Source organism: Meles meles, chromosome 7, assembly GCF_922984935.1.
Source record: "Meles meles chromosome 7, mMelMel3.1 paternal haplotype, whole genome shotgun sequence".
Classification (NCBI taxonomy): Eukaryota; Metazoa; Chordata; class Mammalia; order Carnivora; family Mustelidae; genus Meles; species Meles meles.
Window position 1 is genome coordinate 145701506 of NC_060072.1, and position 20128 is coordinate 145721633.

General features: G+C 55.1%; 1 protein-coding gene across 4 annotated transcripts; it reads left to right on the forward strand.

Moving 5' to 3' along the window:
- Window positions 1-922: 922 nt before the first annotated feature.
- On the forward strand, window positions 923-20098 carry ASB13 (ankyrin repeat and SOCS box containing 13). 4 transcript variants are annotated; one of them, XR_006819642.1, is made up of 7 exons: window positions 987-1062; window positions 6712-6977; window positions 8085-8235; window positions 10463-10597; window positions 16264-16455; window positions 18165-19633; window positions 19670-20098. XR_006819642.1 is itself a non-coding variant. In XM_046012254.1 (6 exons), the coding sequence occupies exons 1-6, from the start codon at window positions 1020-1022 to the stop codon at window positions 18290-18292; spliced, it is 837 nt and encodes a 278-aa protein (XP_045868210.1). In that variant the 5' UTR covers window positions 923-1019; the 3' UTR covers window positions 18293-20098. The 4 variants fall into 4 exon arrangements, 3 of the variants coding, with proteins under 3 accessions (XP_045868210.1, XP_045868211.1, XP_045868209.1); XM_046012254.1 differs by having other exon boundaries at window positions 923-1062; window positions 6790-6977; window positions 18165-20098; XM_046012253.1 differs by having other exon boundaries at window positions 18165-20098.
- Window positions 20099-20128: the final 30 nt, after the last annotated feature.

Below are 20128 nucleotides of genomic sequence, written 5' to 3' on the forward strand. Positions count from 1 at the left end.
ATACGTGTCTATGTAGAGACATACAGTATAAATGTAGTGGTTTATAAATATATATGGTATATACAAATATACAGTCTGTACGAAGATCTAGATGATGCTTTAGTCAAGGAAGAAAAATCAAAGAAAATACGAACTATGATTCAAGGCATTGTTATAGAAAAAAATAACATCCCACAGCAACTAGATTTTAAAAATGTACATTGAATACAGAATGCAAGAAACTCACAAGAAAAATGCAGGAGCGTAATTTTGTTGAACAAGTGGCAGTGAGTGTGCAAACACTCTGCAAACAGGCTTGAAGTGTCCTTTCCAGGTCTGGGGCTGGAAAAGGGGCTTTGGTCAGACAAGCTTCAAACTCCCTTTCCATGCAAAGCCCGCGGTCTGGACGGGAGGAAAAGGTTCTAGTCGTCCAGGGGAGAGAGAACCCTTCTGCTCTCCACGGGTCTTCGTGTATTTCCGCACCGGGAACGTCCCGATATTGTTACTTTCCAGCCCAAACTAACGTCTCCGTGTAGGCTCCGTCCAGGTCGGGGGGGGGGGGGGGGGGAGAGGGATCTCGTGCCGAGGCGACAAGGAACCTGGACGAAGTCAGACCTACCGAACCGTGCAACTCGCTTTGCACAAGCAAAGCAAAGCGCACCTCACTACGCAGCCGTCCACCCGGCCTTACGCGGAAACCCGTGCTTCCGTCCCGCCGCGGCCCGGGGAAGGCGCGTCTGCTCTGTCCTCGCCCCCCGAAGGGCGCGGGTGGAAAGTGCGGGGCCGGTCTTCCCGGACCAAGCGCAGAGCCGCTCCGCAGCGCCGCCCAGCCAGCAGCGTGAGGAACCGCTGGGAGCCCCGCCGCGCGCGCTCTGCGCAGGGTTCCGCGCTCCGGGCGGAACTACAACTCCCGCTGCCCCTCGGGCGGCCGAGCCGCGCCCCCATCGGCCCGCCCAGCCCGCGGAGCTCCGCCCAGGTCGCGGGCGCCCGAGGCGCCGGGAGCGCGGGCGCGCGGCGGCGGCGGCGAGCGGGCAGGCGGCATGGAGGCCCGCGGGCCGGATGGCTGCTTCCTGGGCGACGTGGGTAGGTGCGGGCGCGGGTGCGGGGAGCGCGGGCGCGGATCGGGCCCGGAAGCAGGGGCCGCGGGGCTGCTCCGGCGCGGGACAGGTGCGTCCCAGGACGCGCGTCCGGCGGTCGTGACGCGCGCTGCCTCCGGGGCGCCGGCGGGGCGGTTTGGTGGGCCGGGGCTGGAGCGCCGCCGTTACCTTTCCCGAGCCGCCTCGGGGATCCCCGAGCATCTCCGACGCGCTCTGCGTCCCGCTCCTCGTCCCCGGCCGGCGCGTCGCAGAGCCAGTCCTGGTCGTGACGCGTCAGTCGTGGGACTTCCCGACTGCAGACCCACCGGCGCGTCGCGCAACTTGGGGAAGACGCGGGGAGGGGGTGGGCACAGTCATGGCCAAGCTCAGAGCACCCGGGAGGTACCCGGTGTGAGAAGGTCGTGGCGCCCTGTCATTAGCATCCTACAGGTACACCTAGTTGTCATAGAAGGCATCTGCCCAGGGAGGAGGAGATGCCCTTGCGACAGGTCACCCTGTGTTTAAAAAAAAAAAAAAAAAGAGAGAGAAAGAAAAGAAAAGAAAAAGAAAAAAAAACCCAACTATCTCGGTTCTTTCCCTAATCTCGCTTACCATTCGGGCTACGGAAAAATAAAATGAATTTGAGGGCAAAGGGACATTCCCTGGGGGAAGCAAACATCTTTGCCAGTGAAGTGATTCTACAGCAGATGAAATGTGCCCAGAACGCACTTTGAAAACCTGGAAGGCCCCCCCACCCCAATTGTCTAAAGTACCTTTACCTTAGTAAAAACAGCACTGCCAATAAACGTGGGAAGTCATAAGAGTCAGTTTCGGGTGTGAGGAGTTACAGTCCTAGCTAGGCAGGTGTTTGGTCTTGCAAAACAGCCACCTTCAACCAGATCAAAGGCATTTAATAAGCATCTGGTTTGACCCGGCATTCCACCCCAGGCAGGCACAAGACTTTGACCCCACCAGCGTGATCTGTGTTTGGTTCAGTTAAATAAGCAATGAACAGCTAACCAGGGCAGCCCAAACTAGCTGGCATATTTTTGTCTATGTAGAGTGCTCAATAACAGAGCATTTACTTGTGAGTGCTTTTGTTTTGATTTTGTGTAGTTTAAGAAATCTTGAAGGAAAAGCATCCTCCAGCAATGGATTTACGGCTTCCGAGGTTCATGGATAATTTTGACTGCCACTGTTTTATTTCCCCTAAAGAATACGCCCTGCCACTTTCATTCTCAACGCTAATGAGTCACAGCTGAATGGCTTGGAGCTGGGGACCTGCTCCCTCAGCAGAAGCAGAGGCCACTGTCGGAACCGGAACCCATTTTAACACTCTGATCTGAAACTCTGGACGCATAGTATACTTCCAAGCATTACATTTTCCATTTTTTAATAGAACACCTCACAGAGGTAAAGACTGTACTTATTGAGGCCATATTGTAAGGCTCTGCAGAGAATTTAGGGCAAGTCATCTCCTAAGTGAATCCAGTATTCATAACTTTGCAAACATAATATAGGATGTTATGGACCCAACGTAAGTGTCCATTTGCAAAGTGGAAAAAGTGATCCTATATTCAGGATCTATACTCAAGAGCTCTACTCGAGAGGCTGCCAGAAGACGACGAAAGGGTTCCTTAAGGATTTGGGGGCTCTAAGCCAGATGAACCAATTTTCTCAGTCAACCTTGGCTAGGAACTCCACACACAGCTCACTACTGTCTGGGGTAATCAGAAGGTCTGATGGAGAGAGAGTTTCTGGGGCCACTGCAAGAGCCCGGGTCTGCTAGGTTATGCGCCAGCATTCGTCACCTGTCCTGGGGGAGCTGCAGTCGGTCCTTATGTCTGATGATTTAAAGGTACAACTGAGTTCACACAAGGAGAAAGAAGCAAGGCTGAAGTTAAACCCAGGAGGATTTCTTCTGGGTTCCTTGTTTTATGCTCAAAGGCTCACACCCATCCCATCAAATACATTCATCTCTAATCAATTTGTAGGGTTACTTGAGTGCTTCCCTGACCCCCCCCCCTGCCACCCCCAGCAGTAAGTCTCAAGACTGGACTTAAAATACTCCATAAACCGTGTTGTAAACATACACTTTCTCACCTAGGCTTTGTCCTTCCATTTATAGAGCATGGGAAGAGTCGATTTAGCAGAATTCCTAAGGGCTTAGGATTTTTGAAATGTTCAGTGACCACTGGCTTCAACTGAAAGTCTCCAGGTTCATTAACCCCTCACAAGAGAGCCCGTCTGTCCCCTGCAGCCATGCTTTGACTTCGCCTCTCTAGCTATGAAAGTCCTAGATGGCATCTTCGTCCCGTAGCAGGCCGTTTCATCTGCATTGATAGTGTTCGCTGTAGCCACCCTGGCTCGTTGTCTTAGCTAGATCTTCTGGAACATGCCGCTTCACTTGGCATTTTTATGATTTGGAGGCGACTTCTTTCCTTTAACCTCCCAAACCAGCCTTCTAGCTTCTGTCTTCCTTTTACAGCTTCCTCGTCTCTCACCTTTCTTGGAACTGAAGAGAGGTAGGGCCTAGCCCTAGATTGGGTTTTGGCTCAAGGTGTTGGTGTGGCTGGTTTGATCTTCTGTTCAAACCACCTAAACTTTCTCCGTATCAGCAGTAAGGCTGTTTCATTGTCTTCTCATTCGTGTGTTCACTGGAGTAGCTCTTTCCATTTTCTTCAAGAACTTTTGCTTTGCATCCACAACTTGGCTGTTTGGTACAAGAGACTGAGCTTTCAGCCTGTCTCAGCCTTCCACATGCCCCCGTTCCTGAGCTTAATCATTTCTAGTTGTTTTTAAAAACGTTTTTTGGAAGATTTATTTTAGAGAGAATGCCAGCGCATGTGTGCGAGTTGGGGAGAAGGGAGGAGAGAGAATCCCAAGCGGCCTCCCTACGGGGTGCAAAGCCCAGTGTGGGCTCCGTCTCATGACCCTGAGACCATGCGTGACCTGAGCTGAAATTAAGAGTCAGGAGTTTAACTGCCTGAGCCACCCAGGGGCCCCTCATTTCTAGCTTTTGATTTAAAGTGAGAGACATGGGACCCTTCCTTTCACCTGAACACAGAGAGGCTGGCGTGGGGTTATTAGTTGGTCTTAATTTCACCGTGTGGTCTTAGGGAATAGGGAGGCCTGACAAGAGGGGGACGGGGGAACAGTTGGCTGGGGAAGTCAGGACACCCACATTTGTCGATTAAGCTCCCCGTCTCCTATGAGCATGGATTGGGGCATCCCCAGGCAGGTAAGTAACACCAAAGGTCACGGATCACAGGTCACTACAACAAAGGTGATCAAGTGTGAAATACTTCAGCATTGACCAAAGTGTGACAGGCACAAAGTGAGGTAAAAATCGTTGGAAAAATGCAACACGGGATTGCCACAGGCCTTCAATGTGTAAAAAAAATTAAAAAACAAAAAAACCGACTTACCTGCGAAGTGCAAGAAACCGAAGGCCCCCTCGCCTTCCTGAGCTGCAGCCCCGTCCTGCTGCGAGACTGGGGGCCCCACCCTGCTTTCCTCTTTGTGGGGTTGCAACCCCTCACCCTGCCCACGGGTTTGGCTTCCTCCAGACCGACTTTACGGTGGCAGCCACTTTTGACTAGCCCCCAAGACAGGCGTGCCGGTGACTGGTCATTACTACAGGGGAAGCAGACATCCTGGGGTCCCTTCTTGAGGCAGTGGAGAGAAAGTCCCACAAGCTTGGCTTGTCTATTTTGTGACTACCGAATCTTCTGAGTTTTAGCTCTCCCTTTGCCCACGCCCCGCCCCCCCCATATGATCGAGTCCCCATTTCACGGGGTCACAGGCTCTTTGGCTAGTGGGCGAGACAGGGAGACTCAGTGGGGGTGGGATATTACTAACAGACAGCATCTTCTGAGCACTTTGTGCCAGGCCACACATTACGTGCTTTTTCTTACTTTAATTCACTTAGGTTTCATGAACCACCAATGAATAAACTTATCATCAGCCCAGTTTGTAGGTGAAGAAACACTGGGGCGGGGTGGCGCGAGGTCCTGCAGAAGCTGATAACGGGCGAAGCCGAGTGTCAGGTGTAGCAGAGCCCTTAGCCCCGGTCCTGTCCTGCCCTGCCCCTCCCGCGGAGGCATGCGCCGAAGCATGGTAGTGGTGCGGCCATCTGGGTAGACCGTCGTCGACACACAGCTGATCAAGTTGTCCCTCTGCAAAGGAGAGCATCCCACCCCACTTGGGATGGTGCTCTGGGAAGGCGTGGGAACCGATGAGTTGATTAGAAGGTGTTCTAGGAAGGGGAGCCCTCTTACACTGTTGGTGGGAATGCAAGTCGGTGCAGCCGCTTTGGAGAACAGTGTGGAGATTCCTCAAGAAATTAAAACTAGAGCTTCCCTATGACGTAGCAACTGCACTACAGTGCAAAGATACAGTTGTAGTGAAAAGAAGGGCCATCTGTACCCCAATGTTCACAGCAGCAATGGCCACAGTCACCAAACTGTGGAACTGTGGAAAGAGCCAAGATGCCTTTCAACAGACGAATGGATAAGGAAGATGTGGTCCATATACACGATGGAGTATTATGCCTCCATCAGGAAGGATGAATACCCAACTTTTGTAGCAACATGGACGGGACTGGAGGTGATTAACTGAGTGAAATAAATCAAGCAGAGGAAGTCAATTATCATAAGATTTCATTTACTTGTGGAGCATAAGGAATAACACGGAGGACATGAGGAGGTGGAGAGGAGAAGGGAGTTGGGGGAAATTGGAGAGGGAGATGAACCGTGAGACTGTGGACTCTGAGAAACAAACAGGGTTTTGGAGGGCAGTGGGGTGGGGGGTTGGGAGAGTCTGGTGGTGGGTACTAAGGAGGGCACGGATTGCATGGAGCACTGGGTGTGGTGCATAAACAATGACTCTTGGAACACTGAAAAAAATAAATAAAAAAAAGCTGTTCTAGGGAATGTAGTAATAAGATGTGTGGTGTGAGGCGAGGGAACTGCCATCATGACGAGGTCCATGACGTGATCTCGTCTTTTGAAGTGGTGTGACGGTAAGGATAGGTTGGTATTAACCCAGCATGGTCATTTAGCACTTTTTTTTTAAAGCTGAATGTCTGGAAGACGCCACTGTACCCTGGGTTATGGACACTGAGGAAACACAGCTATAGTGGGTGCTTTCAGGGAGTTCACGGTCTCGGCTAGTTAGTGCTTTTTTGTCTGCACTTGGCCCAGATGGGAACCCTCATTCGCACATAGTAGGGAGCCCAGTGGGCAGCAGGGCACGAGGCTCCCCGTGACCCCGGACTCACCACGTTCAAGGCTCCGGCGCTCCGTCCCACCGCTCGTGCAGGCTCTGTGCTCAGGAGGCATCCGGATGGCTCCGGCACCACTGTGTTCGGGTCCAGGCCGCATGGAGGTGAAGAAGGGAGAGGGTCTTCTGGAAGCCCTTGGGAGAGAGGGGAGTTTTGAAGCTGTGAAACCATTGCCAGGCTCCCCCTCCCTTCCTGGGAGCTACAGTTGGGTCAGCTGTGCAGCAGGGACTCGGTTCCTGGGATTGGCTTAGATCACTCATGGGGTGAGTCAGACACTCAACTGGCAGAGCCGCCCCGGCGCCCATCCCCCGGGGAATCTGTGGGTGTTTGGACCGACTCCGTGATCACACGTGGTGTCTTGGGTCTCGCCAGGGTCTTTGGGGTTCCGTGGGGTTCTCTGGACCTGGAGGCGGCGGCACGGCCCCAGCGCTCGTGTGCTCTCCTGGGCAGGTTTCTGGGTGGAGCGCACCCCCGTGCACGAGGCGGCCCAGCGCGGCGAGACCCTCCAGCTGCAGCGACTGATCGAGAGCGGCGCGTGTGTCAACCAGGTCACGGTGGACTCCATCACGCCCCTGCACGCCGCCAGTCTGCAGGGCCAGGCGCAGTGTGTGCAACTGCTACTGGCTGCCGGGGCCCAGGTGAGGGGCCCCGTGGGACAGAGCCCCAAGATGGGAGGGACGGCACCTGCTCCCCAGAACCTAGGGAGGGAGGGGAAAGAAGTACAAGGCCCGGGATTTGCCTTGTGCTGTGCAAATGCACGGAACGGAGAGAAACCCCTGGACGGGAAGGAGGAAGCCCGCAGGGGCCTTCTCTAGGTCAGCGGCACGCTGAGGACCAGTGTGGTCATGGCTCGGCTATCAGGAGCATACCGGTGGCCAGAGAGAGGCAGTCTAGGCAGGGAGAGGCAGGGGGCAGGAGCAGGCCTGCACATCACACAGGCCCGGGAGCTGCTGCTTGGGTCCCGGAGCAAGGTTGCGGTCTCAGATGACCGAGTGGGTTGCTGCTCTCGACGGAAGGTACGGGTGGGCTGGCCCAGAACGCAAGGCTCGGGTTTCCCCCGGTGTAAACACTCCTGCCAGGCGCACCAGGAGCCCACAGCCTGTTGTGTCTGGCGGAGCATCTGGCTGTGGGGCGCTGGTAGGGGCCAGCCCGACACCCACAGCCTGCACCTGCTTGAGCCCGGGCCCCAGTGTGCGTCCTGAGCCACACCGGTCCCACCGACCCACCAGGTCCCCAGAGTCTAGCCTCGGACGGTGGCCCCCGAGGAACCGGCATGCAGTGTAGCGTGTCCCCGAATAACAGTGGAGTTCTAGACAGACCCTGCCGGCTGACAGAGTCGCCGTCTTCCATCCCGGTGGTGGTCCGGCCGGAGGGGCTGCCTGAAGCAGCTTCTGGCACCCTGAGCAGAAGTTCAGACTCACTCTCCTCCCGTGTCCCTAGCTTGCAGTCTGGGGGCCGGGGGGCAGGTGGCAGGAGGGAAGCAGAGTTGAGCCTGTCCCCAGAGAAGAGCCCCGAGGAGGACGCCTCTCACACTTGGCAGGCTGACGGGCACTCCCGACCCCCGTTCCTTTGTCCTTGAACGCCCTTGCCTGGCGCAGTACCTTAGCACACACTCGGACACTGGTGCTCCCAGCAAGGGCCTTTGCAAAGATGAATGTGCATCGGGGGGAGAGCGGGTCCCGTGGGCTTCCCCTCTGCCCTGAAGCCCGCCCTGACGCTCCCCGCTCCTTTCTCCCTCCCACCAGGTGGATGCCCGCAACATCGACGGCAGCACGCCCCTGTGCGATGCCTGCGCCTCAGGCAGCATCGAGTGTGTGAAGCTCCTGCTCGCCCACGGGGCCAAGGTCAACCCGCCCCTGTACACGGCATCCCCGCTGCACGAGGCCTGCATGAGCGGTGAGTCCACGCAAGCAAGCAGCGTAGACGGGAAGCCGCAGGCTGGCTAAGGAGCGCGCCCAGACCGCCTCTGGCTCCTGGTTGGGGTTGCCCGGCCGTCAGCACCTCCGAGTTTCCTCCTGAAGATGGTTTTCATCCCGGAGCGGGGGGCTGTGGTTTCTAGGACGGTTCTGTTTCTCAGGGGTGCCCTCCAGTGCCTTTCAGATGTTAACACTGCAAGTCCCTCCCCCTGCTCTGCCTCCTCGGTCTCCCCAGCAGCCCTGTGGCTCCCTGTTCAGATGGGGAGAGGAGACCCAACATATGCCGGGGGACAGCTGCTGGCGGGGGGAGGGGGTGCACCCTGAGGCTCGGAACAGGTGGGATTTCATCTGCTTTGCAAGAATGGATAGGTTTCAATGGAGGGTAAGAGGAAGGCCACTCCGTGCACAGAGAAGGTGACTTGTCCAGGCTTAGTGGCCCGAAGTTCCCAGTGGAGGGTCCACAGAGAAGACTGGAAATTTTAGGGCAACACGGGCGGGTGGGAAATCGTTAAAGGACAGACTGCGGAGTTTGGATTCTACTCTTCTGAGCGAAGGTTGCAAGCTCCTGGCCGGTATTTGGATTGGCAGGCACCGCGCTGGTCTTGGTTACAGGGTGTGGGGTGCGGGGCTGTGGGGGGTGGGGCCGTGGGGTGCGGGGCCGTGGGGGTGGTGCATGTTCTTCCACGGCTCCTCATGGAGCCACTGTCCTCTGCGGCCTCCCACCCCGCTTCCCAGTGAGGCCAGCTTCTGTCACCCGGACCTAGTGCCGAGACCGTGCCCCTGCCGTCCAGGTCAAAGGAACATCGGACAGTGTCCTTTATTGGACGCTTTATGAACCCTGCGACACTACGTGTGATCGTGTCGTTGGTCCAGACATTCCTCAAAGTCCTTGGGGATCCCCGTGGCCAGAGGGTGGAAGCCAGAGTCTTCAGCATGGCCTGCAAGGGGTTGGTGGCCTGGGTCTCAGGAGCTCTCCCAGCCCTGTCCCACCACTGGCCCACACCACCCCGTCCCCCTGTCCCCCCTGGAGCTGCGCAGTGCCCCCTGCCATTTCACACCTGCGTCTCTCTGCACGTGGCCTGAAATCCCCACTTTGCAGAATGACGGCTGGGACAGGAGCTGTCTCCTGCTTCGGTGTTACCTACCCACTGTCATATGCGCTCTCCAGGGCTCTCTCTGGGCTGATACGTGTCTGGATTGTCTCTGGTTGTTGTGTCCTTCCACGTGCAGGGCAATAAGGACACCTTTATAAATTTATGTCCCGCTCTTGGGCAGATGGGGGAGGGGGGAGCTGGTCTTGTATCTGCTTAATAGCCTTAAGCTCAGAATGATCCTTCTGCTAAAGTAGCGTAGTTTGGGGCGGCGCATCTGCTGCTCTTGGGTAGAGGCCTGAAGGGGTGGGGGTGTCCTCACGTGAGAGTGGAACCGGGAGTGCAAAGCCCTGGGAGCCCAAAGGGGACGGATTCACTTAGAAGGCTTGGGAGAAGGATCGGCAGGGTTTATAGTACGAGGGAGAGCAGGGCACAGGGTCAGAGCCGACTCAGGAGCGATGCCGATAATGAGACAGACCCGCCAGGCACGGGGGCTCCTAGGAGGGGAGGGAGAGGACTGTGCCACGGTCAGGACACCCCCAAGAGCATGGCCGGCAGAGGGCTGGACCTGCCAACGAAGGAAGCAGGAGTCAGTGAAGAGGGAGGATGCAGCCTGGGGCAGAATGGACCTCCACGCAAACCAAGTTGGAGATGCTGAGGAAGAGGCAGGAGGAGCCCTGGCGGGGACAAGGGCAGGGGACCTACGAGGTGGGGAGGCTTAGGGAGGTTCATCCAGGAGCCGTGGCCTCTGTCTGCCAGCCGCTTAGGAAGCTCATGCCCTGGAGGCGGCCCAGAGGTGGGGAGCTTTTTCCTAGCTGCTGTGGAGCCGAGTCCTGCGGTTCAGGGTGGTACCCCAGACCTTCCCCGAAGAGGGTCCGCTGTGCCCTCCCCCTGGTCCGATAAACCCTCGGTAAACCCTGCAGGCCCCGAAGGGACCTTCTTTGGGTCCCTGGGGCACACGGGATTGTGAATGGTGTTTGGTTGAGTCGCAGCCCTGGTGCCCGCGTCCTCCCCCTGCAGCCAGGCTCGGGGCTCACCTGTCCAGCTGCGGCTCCCTCGGGCGGATGGCAAGTGCACATTCATTCATGGTTCCCGTCCTTTCCCGTGCGTTTGAAGGAAGTTCTGAGTGCGTGAGGCTGCTTATTGACGTCGGGGCTAACCTGGAGGCGCATGACTGCCATTTCGGGACCCCTCTTCATGTGGCCTGTGCCCGGGAGCATCTGGACTGCGTCAAAATGCTGCTTAACGCAGGTAGGCTGGCCTTTCTCCCTGCGCTGCTGGGGGTGAGTGTGTCCTGATTCTCCCTGCGCTTCTCGGGGCAGGTGTGCTGGTGTTCATACCCGCATGGCTGAGTGCAGGTGTGTCCTGTTTCTCCCTGCACCGCTGGGACGGGCGTGCTGGTGTTTATACCTGCGTGACTTGATGCAGGTGTTTTGGTTACCTGCACCGTGTGCCGGCCATGAGCGGGGCAGTGGAATCAGACAGACCAGCTGGGAAAGTGGCTTTCCCACCCATACAGCTGAGACCATGGGTCTCGTGTCTGTATCTATAAAGCTGGAAAGAATAAAGCCCGTTTTGCGAGGTTGCTGGAAGGACTTGTACTCACGTTTCCGCAGGATCTGCTGCTCCATAAAGGCCAGTCGTTATTTGAGTGGGCACGGGGGCTGGGCACGGGGGCCGGGCACGGGGGCCAGCCGCGGTGCCTGCCTGATGAGTTTGCATCTAAATCAGAAAGAGGAGGGGGGCTTTGTGGGAAAGGAGCCGCAGCACATTTGGAATCTGGGTCCTTGTTCAGGCTCAGAATGGGGGTTTCTCCAGGCAAAAAAACAAACAAAATAAAGCACAGTCCGGCCCAGGGAAGGTTGGATTCAGGACCTGTTTACCGCGGGAGCTTTTAAGATGTAGCCAAAGCGGGTGCTGGCAGGGAGTTTTCGTTAGGAGCCCAATGTAAGTATTCTGTTGGAAAATTTTAGCTCAGCCATTCTGGGTGCAACTTAGGATAAAAAACAAAACTGGTCAGAAATAGAACGATGACATGCTCTCTCCGGATGACAGTCATTTGAGCGTAAGTTGTATGTGCTTTTCTGTTTGGAAGTCTGGTTCGCTTTCATGAGCCACTTTCACGTGTTTTTAGTGAAAAAGATTCACTTTGTGTCAGGTTAGCCATTGGGGTGGTTTTCCTTCTTACACAACGATAAACCGTCTGGAGGAGGAGGAGTCTGAGGCCTTCCAGCCAATCACTCTGCTTTGCGGTCATCCGAGGGTTATTAGCTGCCCTCACTGCTGAGCGGGAATGGCCATTTACCGTCAACTGCTGTCCCCAGAGCGCCCGCTGTGCATGTGCTCAGGACACCTGGTGCCCTTTCTTTAGTTCCTTTAGTGGTGGCCGGAGGGGAGAGCATCGAGTCAGGGTCCTGAACCCCAGCACCCCTCCATCAATTCGGACTTTATGGATCCAATTACTCTCGTAAGCAGCCACGCGCAGGGGGCCGAAGGGGAGTCTTGGTCCAGGAGACTGAAAGGATCAGAAGGAGGCAGGTGTCAGGGTTGGCTGCGTCCTCAGGCTGGCATGTCTCTGAATCTTGCAGGTCTGCTGTGCACTCTGCTGGCCTGATCCTATGCCTGGCGTCCCTAATGGGCTGAAAATGACAGCGTCAGGCTCGGGCTCAAATCCTCTTTTCTTCCCGAGGCTTCGGGTAGTTTTCTCATAAAACTGAGAAACAGCTTCTCCAGCTGCCTCCAACACATTTCCCCTTAAACCCCAGGAGCCCACATTGGGTCCTGGTTCTGAACCTAATCTAGTCCCTTTATCCAGGCTAGGCACATGCTGATGGGCTCAGGCCCAGGTAATCTGAACCAATTCCTGGGGGTGGGGAGAGAGGGATTAACCAATCAGGGCCCATTCTCGGATCGGGGATTGAGGCCAGGCTGTCCTCCTGCCCTAGCAGCCGCCCTCCCAGCCAGTTCCAAGGTGTGGGCTCCGTGGGGCGGGCTGGTCAGTCCGGGAAGGCAGCCGGGGGCTTTCCATACACCTGGGGCGTGGAGTGAGGGACAGAATGGAGTCGCCTGGGGAAGGCTCCCCCACACAGCAGTGATGACCGCCACCACCAGGCCGGCAGCCCTGGACTTGACTGTCGCTGTCCTGTAGATGGTCGCCTTTGACAGCTCCTCCTTCCTAGAGCAGAGGGAGCGTTTTCAGCCGCGGGAAACGTCACACCGGGAAGGAGAGAGAAGAGGGCAGCGTGTGGGCTCTGACGAAAGTAGTGATTCTTCACGTGGTGGGGTGGGTCGCAGAGCCCTTGGAAAATCCCTGGGAAGCCTCAGACCCGGGGTGGGCACGGAGACGGCGGGGTGGGCGGGGTGGGCACGGAGGCAGCAGGTCAGGTGCGGAGCGCAGAGGAGCGGGGGACGGAGGAGTGGGATGGTGCTGTGCGCGCCTTCTCTGCGGTGGTGCCCGGTGGTCCCGCTTCCCGGCGCCTGTGGCCGGCCCTGGTCTGCGCGTGCATAAGGCTCTACTCTGAGTCCGCTTTGGTCCGGTCATGCTTTGAAATCAGACTTGACCCCTTTTCCCCTGAAGATTGAGGTTGAGAATTTTTAATGCCCCGATGCCTTTAGTTGTTTTGCTTCGCTTTCTCTCCCCTCCTCCCCGCTTTCTCCGTCCCTTCCCTCCCTCCTGCACTCCCTCCCTCTCTCTCCCTCCTCCTCCCTCTCCCGTTCTCTCCTTCTATTTCCCCTGCCACCTCCATCTCTTTCTTCCTCTCCACTCCGGTCCCTCTTTCTCCCTCCACCCTAGTTTAAGGCACATCGTCATCAGTCCCCACAAAACCACCTTCCCCCCCTTCTTTGTTTCCTCTGTCCCTGTCCCCAGCCCCCATTTTAATGTGCGGCGCTTCCTTTCTCTGTGTTTTGTAAGCTACACCGGGAGGGTTGAGTCGTGCATTTGTAACTGACAGACGCGCTGTGCTCCAGACTCTGCCTTCATCGCTGTGTGTGCTGCGTGTGCCCAGCTCTGTGGTCCGCCCAGCGGCAGCGCCTGCCAGTGTCCCCTCCTGATCTCCCTTCTGTGCCACCCTCAGTCCAAAGGAGCCCAGAGCGGTAAAAACAGCCTGTTTGGTACCTTGGGATGCCACCTTATGGAAAGAATCACTGTGCCCTGGTTTTGTATCCTGAGAAGCAAGGGGGGTGTGAGTCGGAGAGCTGTTCCCATCGCTAGTTTTCTCCTTGACCGCCTGTGGCCCCGTCTTTCTGGCTAAATAGAGACAGTCTCTTTCCATCCCACTTGGCAAGATCATTGCCACAATTAATGACCTGAGACAGCTCCTGCACTTCACAGTCTGTACACTTTACAGTTTATTTTTCGTCATCAGTTTGCGTTGAGCATTCATACTCCTCTTTGCTTTATGACTGCAACTGTAGAATTCTTTATTCTTCCAGGCGGCTATTGGAAGAGCACCCCCCGGCATGTAGGGGTTTCATGGGAGGGTGGTTCTTTTTTCTTATTATTTTTTTATTAACATATATTATTAGCCCCGGGGTACAGGTGTGTGAATCGCCAGGTTTACACACTTCACAGCACTCACCATAGCACATACCTTCCCCAGGGTCCATAACCAGCCACCCTCTCCCAACCTCCCCCTCCCGGCAATCCTCAGTTTGTTTTGTGAGATTAAGAGTTTCTTATGGTGTGTCTCCCTCCCAATCCCATCTCGTTTCATTTATTCTTCTCCTATCCCCCTAACCCCCCATGTTGCATCTCCACGTCCTCATGTCAGGGAGATCATATGATAGTTGTCTTTCTCCGATTGACTTATTTCACTAAGCATGGTACGCTCTAGTTCCATCCACGTCGTCGCAAATGGCAAGATTTCATTTCTTTTGATGGTTGCATAGTATTCCATTGTGTATATATACCACATCTTCTTTATCCATTCATCTGTTGATGGACATCTAGGTTCTTTCCATAGTTTGACTATCGTGGATATTGCTGCTATAAACATTCGGGTACACGTGCCCCTTCGGATCACTATGTTTGTATCTTTAGGGTAAATACCCAGTAGTGCAATTGCTGGGTCATAGGGTAGTTCTATTTTCAACATTTTGAGGAACCTCCATGCTGTTTTCCAGAGTGGTTGCACCAGCTTGCATTCCCACCAACAGTGCAGGAGGGCTACCGGGGGATGGTTCTTCAGTGACTGCCTTTCAGCATTATTTTTGCAGTGCGCATCTCTGCATTTAAGTACGTAGCTAATGTAGCCTTCTTCCTTAGGGATTTTTTTGCCCTGACCTGACTTGGGAGTTTTGGCTTCGGGCAGGGCAGAGAACTTTTCTGGGCTTGTGTTATCTTGTTGGGGTGCTTGCTGTGTTCTTAGGATCAGGCAGTGATGGCTGTTATGGACGCAATTTTTAGGTTCTACTAGGGGATTAGAACTGTTCTAAGTCATGGGTTCCTGGGTGGCTCAGTGGGTTAAGCCGCTGCCTTCAGCTCAGGTCATGATCTCAGGATCCTGGGATCGAGTCCCACATGGGGCTCTCTGCTTAGTGGAGAGCCTGCTTCCCTTCCTCTCTCTCTGCCTGCCTCTCTTGTGATCTCTCTGTCAAATAAATAAATAAAATCTTTAAAAAAAATAAATAAATAAACCCTTTTAAGTGAGAAACCAGAATTTCCAAATATTTTTGAGCAGTGGGACAGGAAATCTAATAGTCTTATACCCCTTGTTTCTTCCAAATTTATCATCACATGGAGATATGTTGGTGATCTGATCTCCTTCCTCTAACCCCACATTGCTGATATTTTATGACTGTGGATTGGAATCTCTTTTGGGCGGGGATGACTTCACTAATGCTGGGCTATTTGCTTGGCTTCTTTAAGATACTTTTCTCCTATCCCCTTTGTCTTATAACTTCCTTATCCATTAGGAGCAGACTTTAAAGAAGTTGGTTAAAAAAACAAATCCTGAGGGTCCAGGAGATCCCCTTGCATAGAATTGGTGATGGCCATATCCTATGAATGATGTTTTACACAGATCCTATTTTTATAAAAATCTTTATTTTTTGATGCATCTAAAATATTATAATTAGCTAGTACTTGTTCGCTTCTTTCTGAATGTCTACTGTTTTTTAAAAATTTTATATATTTGAAAGAGAGAAAGAGAGAGCATAGATGGGGAAAAGGGCAGAGGCACAGGGAGAAGCAGGCTCCCCACTGAGCAAAGACCCTCAGTCCCCAGACCCCGAGATCATGACCTGAGGCAGAGGCGGACACTTAACCGTCTGAGCCCCCCGGGCGCCCCTCTGGATGTCTGCCACTATCCTGAGAGCAGATGACTGGCAGAGTTCACGAGACACCTCATCTCTCACCTGGGCTGTGGAAGGTGTTTGGGGAACATGACCTGTATTTCCTTCGAGCTTCTCTTTTGTGAAAGAATATTTACGAGGAAGTATTCCTTCCTTCCTGCAGCACAACTTTCCAGAGCCTCTGTCCTGCACCTGCCGTGCATGTGCTCACGCGAGCAGGAACAGTGTGCACGGGAGCGGGAACAGCAGGAGAGTTTCTGGAGCTTCCCCCGAGCTCTCCGAGCCTCGATCCATGGGCACAGCCTGTATGGGGTCTTAGAACTGCCGGTTAACTCACAGGGAAGTTTTCTCTTTTCTTTTTCTTCTTTCTGGTTCCATTCCCAGTTCTCTTACTTTCCTACAGCTGTTGGTCTGTAGCTCTCTTACCATAAAAAAAAAGTAATTACTGCTTTGGGATCTTGAAAAAGATCCTGGAAAGGCCGCAGGAGAATCTGTCTTGACTTTGTTTCCCGGCTGCGGCATTGCTTTTGGACACTGTACGGAGCGAGAAAGTACCCCCTGACCTTTCTGCTGGCTTCGCGGCCTCTCCTTGGTGATAATTGTTCTCCACTCTGGACCGGCAGGGGCCAATGTGAACGCAGCGAAGCTTCACGAGACCGCCCTGCACCACGCAGCCAAGGTGAAGAACGTTGACCTCATCGAGATGCTCGTTGAGTTTGGAGGCAACATCTATGCGCGGGACAACCGGGGGAAGAAGCCGTCCGACTACACGTGGAGCAGCAGCGCACCTGCCAAGTGCCTGGAATTCTACGAAAGTGAGGCCGCGCCGTCCCTGTCGTGTGAACATGGTTGGTTGGGTTAGCACGGCACGGGGTAGCCTGCAGGATGCTCCGACGGTCTGTCTAGTCACGTCCGAGCAAGCCAGCCGTCCTGGGCCCCTGTGAGCCACCCCCACCCTCCAGGAGACAACAACAAAGGATCTGGCTGAGGACCAGACGTCTTTGGGTGCAGATTTTTTTTTTAAAGATTTTATTCATTTATTTGAGAAAGAGAGAGAGTGCCTAAGGGGGGGGTGCGGGGGCGTGGCAGACAGAGAAGGGGAGCCTGAAGTGGGGCTCGATCCCAGGCCCCTGGGAACATGACCTGAGCCAAAGGCAGACGCTTAACCGACTGAGCCACCCAGGCGCCCCTGGGTACAGATTTTTTTTTTTTTTTTTTTTTAAGATTTTATTTATTCATTTGACAGAGAGATCACAAGTAGGCAGAGAGGCAGGCAGAGAGAGAGAGGAGGAAGCAGGCTCCTTGCGGAGCAGAGAGCCCGATGTGGGACTCGATCCCAGGACCCTGAGATCATGACCTGAGCCGAAGGCAACGGCTTAATCCACTGAGCCACCCAGGCGCCCCGATTTTTTTTTTTTTTAAAGATTTTATTTATTTATTTGACAGACAGAGATCACAAGTAGGCAGAGAGGCAGGCAGAGAGAGAGAGAGAGAAGCAGGCTCTCCGCTGAGCAGAGAGCCCGATGCGGGGCTCGATCCCAGGACCCTGGGATCATGACCTGAGCCGAAGGCAGAGGCTTAACCCACTGAGCCACCCAGGCGCCCTGTGGGTACAGATTTTCAAATGATTTTATACTGCTTACGTCCACAGGAGGCTTACAGACACCTCTCAGTTGGGGGAAAAAACCCCATTTACTCACATGTTTGCTGGCCCCACTCAACCAAAATCCGTCTGAACTTAGAGGCAGATGCCATACAAATGTGTCGAACACGTCCTGGAGGGTATTTCTTTTCCTGCTCCAGATAACTGGGGGGATGAAGTAACAGGGGAAATTGAATTTCTCCAGGATTTCTTTTTTTTTCTTTTTCCTCTCAAAGAATTTTTTATTTCATAAATCTTCATCAGTCGAGAATACTGTGTTTGGCGAATTTGTATTTTTCTCAAGCCTACCTTCCCTCGTTGGCCAGCCCCGGTATGCTCACCCTCCCGAGTCATGGCTACAGGCTTCTCCTTTCGTCCCAAGGTCCTGACCCTCAGCCTGCGAGCCAAGCTGTGTCTGTCAGAGCCGTTCTGGGGTGTGTGCGTGTTGTCCCGGAGTCCCTCTCTGCCCCCGACTCGGGCGGTGAGAGCAGGGCCTGTGACCTGGGACCTGCCCGGCGCTGGCCCTCACCCTGTCCCTCATCTGTCTGGAAGTTTGAGAAATGAGCCTGCTAGCCACAGAGCAGTCCTTTGCTGATGAATCTGTGTGCCAAGTTATAACATTACAGAAAAGGGGTAAAGAAAAGCCTCCCCAGAACCCCACAGAATGAAATCCCAGTGGACGCCACCCAAATTCCATTTCCTGATCTTCCTTCTGGGGTCCCTGGTGTCCCTCCTGGTAGCCTTCCCGGAAGGCTCGCAGGCCCCATCCTAGCCCAAGGGGAGGGGAAGCGTTTCCAGGTCTGCCCTGGCGTTTCCTGAGGTGGAGGACGGTGTGCTCCTTCCTTCCGCTGACCGCGCGGGATTCCTGTTCCTCTCTTCCAGAAACACCTCTGACCCTGTCGCAGCTCTGCCGGGTGAGCCTGAGGAGGGCCACTGGCGTCCGAGGACTGGAGAAGATCACCAAGTTGAACATCCCTCCCCGGCTCATCGATTACCTTTCCTACAACTGAGCCACAGGCCTGGGAGGCAGGAGCAGGCTGGCAGGGGGGGCCAGGGGTGAGGGTCCCCCAGATGCCGGCCTTGCCGAGCCTAGTGGCTGGGCCACAAGGACTGGCCTTGTCTGCAGCCGCCCGACTGCTGGAGCCGGAACAGCGTTCCCCGCGTCCTGGCCGGCTGCCCTGTTCTGTCTCCTCTGCACGCTCACGGAGGACACTTCCAAGGCCCTGGGAAGGCCCGGCCTCAGCTTCTGCAGGGAGCATGGCCCTGTGCTGGCTCGCCTGGAATCCTGCTCTCTCCTCAGTCCCAGCCATCTGGTGTCCTCCTTTCGCTGACCTTCCTCAGGGGGACTCTCAGGAAGGACTCTCCTGGGAGCACAGGAGAAGGCCACGTGGAGCTGAGGGTCCAGGGCCCTGCCGCCCCGGAGCCCGGGGCACCTTCGGCACTAGCGCGGTCCTGGGTGTCCGAAGGGAGGAAGGACCCTGTGCTGCAGGGGATCGGGTCCTGACCATGTGGCTGGGGACAGCTGCTTTGATGACATCCTGCTACTTGGACGCTTTTTTCTGGCGCCGTGGTTGGCACTCTCGAGGCCCACCTGTGCCCAGGCAGACCCGACACGCAGGGGGCTTTGCAGGGGTCTTGGTTGGGGAAGCCTTGGGCAGATGACTCCCTGCACAGTGTTCTCAGGAACTCTCCATGCCTCAGCTCTGAAGAAGTTTATGTTGGGGATACAATCTTGTATTAGAGCAGACACGGGCTGCCGCACTGAGGTTTTGTGAACGGGTCTGCAGAACCCCAGAGTGAACGAGTGTCCGCGCGTATTCCGGGAGAAGCTTCCAACGTGAAGGACCGATGGGACCCCCTCCAGGGAGGACTGCTCCTCCGTTTCCGCAGTTGCCGAATGGATTCTCTCCTTACCCTGAAGTGTGCTCACTCCCCGGAGGTCTGATATTGGTAGGACAGGGAGATTGCCGGCTCCTGGGATGACCAGCCACGGACGTGCGCCTCGTAGATACTTACGGGACGTCTGTGCCGCTGGGAACTGTCTGAGCGCTGAGCTGCGTCGGAATCAGACTCTCCCCGAGGCAGGGGAAGAAATCGTTTTCCGGTTTGTTCCCGTAGTAACAGACACAAACTCTATGCTCTCGGCAGTGAGACGAACCCTTCCGTACTACAGTCACCTGGCCCCTGTATCAGATTCTTTCTCCTGATTTAAAAACACAAAAACGAGGCAGTTCAACTAGAGGACGTTTGCATAATTCGTTCAGGTGTATTTGGTTTCTGGGGACACGGGAAGGCACCCCTGGGGAACGCGGCTGGGAGTCGTGCCCGAAGCCGCCGGTGTGAAGCCACCGGTGTCCCGGAAGCCGCCGGTGTCCCGGAAGCCGCAGGTGTCTCGAGCTGCTCCCAGGGGAGTGTGTGGGGCAGAATGAGGCTGCACTGGGGAAGCTGGTGTGGGCGCGTCTCGTCTCCTCGCGGTTCCTTGGTGGGGCCCCCGATCTGGGGAGGATTTCCCGGTGGCGGCCAGTGGGCATTTTCTGGCTTGAAGATGACATGGACGCATTGTCACGGTGGTGCCTCACTGAGTGCTGAGAATGAGTCGCTCCCCTTCTAGTGCCGTGTGAGATCCGAGTTCCGGGCGGATGGGTGTTTTGCACGTATTGACAACAACAATGACAAAATCACTGGGTTCTGCCCATCCGTCTGTGTAGCAGAAACTGGCCTCTAGCCATGAACGCTGATGTGCTTTCTCCCGTGGACTAGAGTGCAGAGTCCATCCCCACACTCACTGCTCAATAAAAATTGTTTCATAGAGTCCATCCTGACGTTCACACAGCCCTTTTATTGGA

Coding starts and splice junctions, on each gene's coding strand:
- ASB13 (XM_046012253.1), top strand. CDS start 1,020: ATGGAGGCCCGCGGGCCGGATGGCTGCTTCCTGGGCGACGTGG. Junction 6,978..8,084: donor TACTGGCTGCCGGGGCCCAG/GTGAGGGGCCCC, acceptor CCCTCCCACCAG/GTGGATGCCCGCAACATCGA. Junction 10,598..16,263: donor CAAAATGCTGCTTAACGCAG/GTAGGCTGGCCT, acceptor CTGGACCGGCAG/GGGCCAATGTGAACGCAGCG.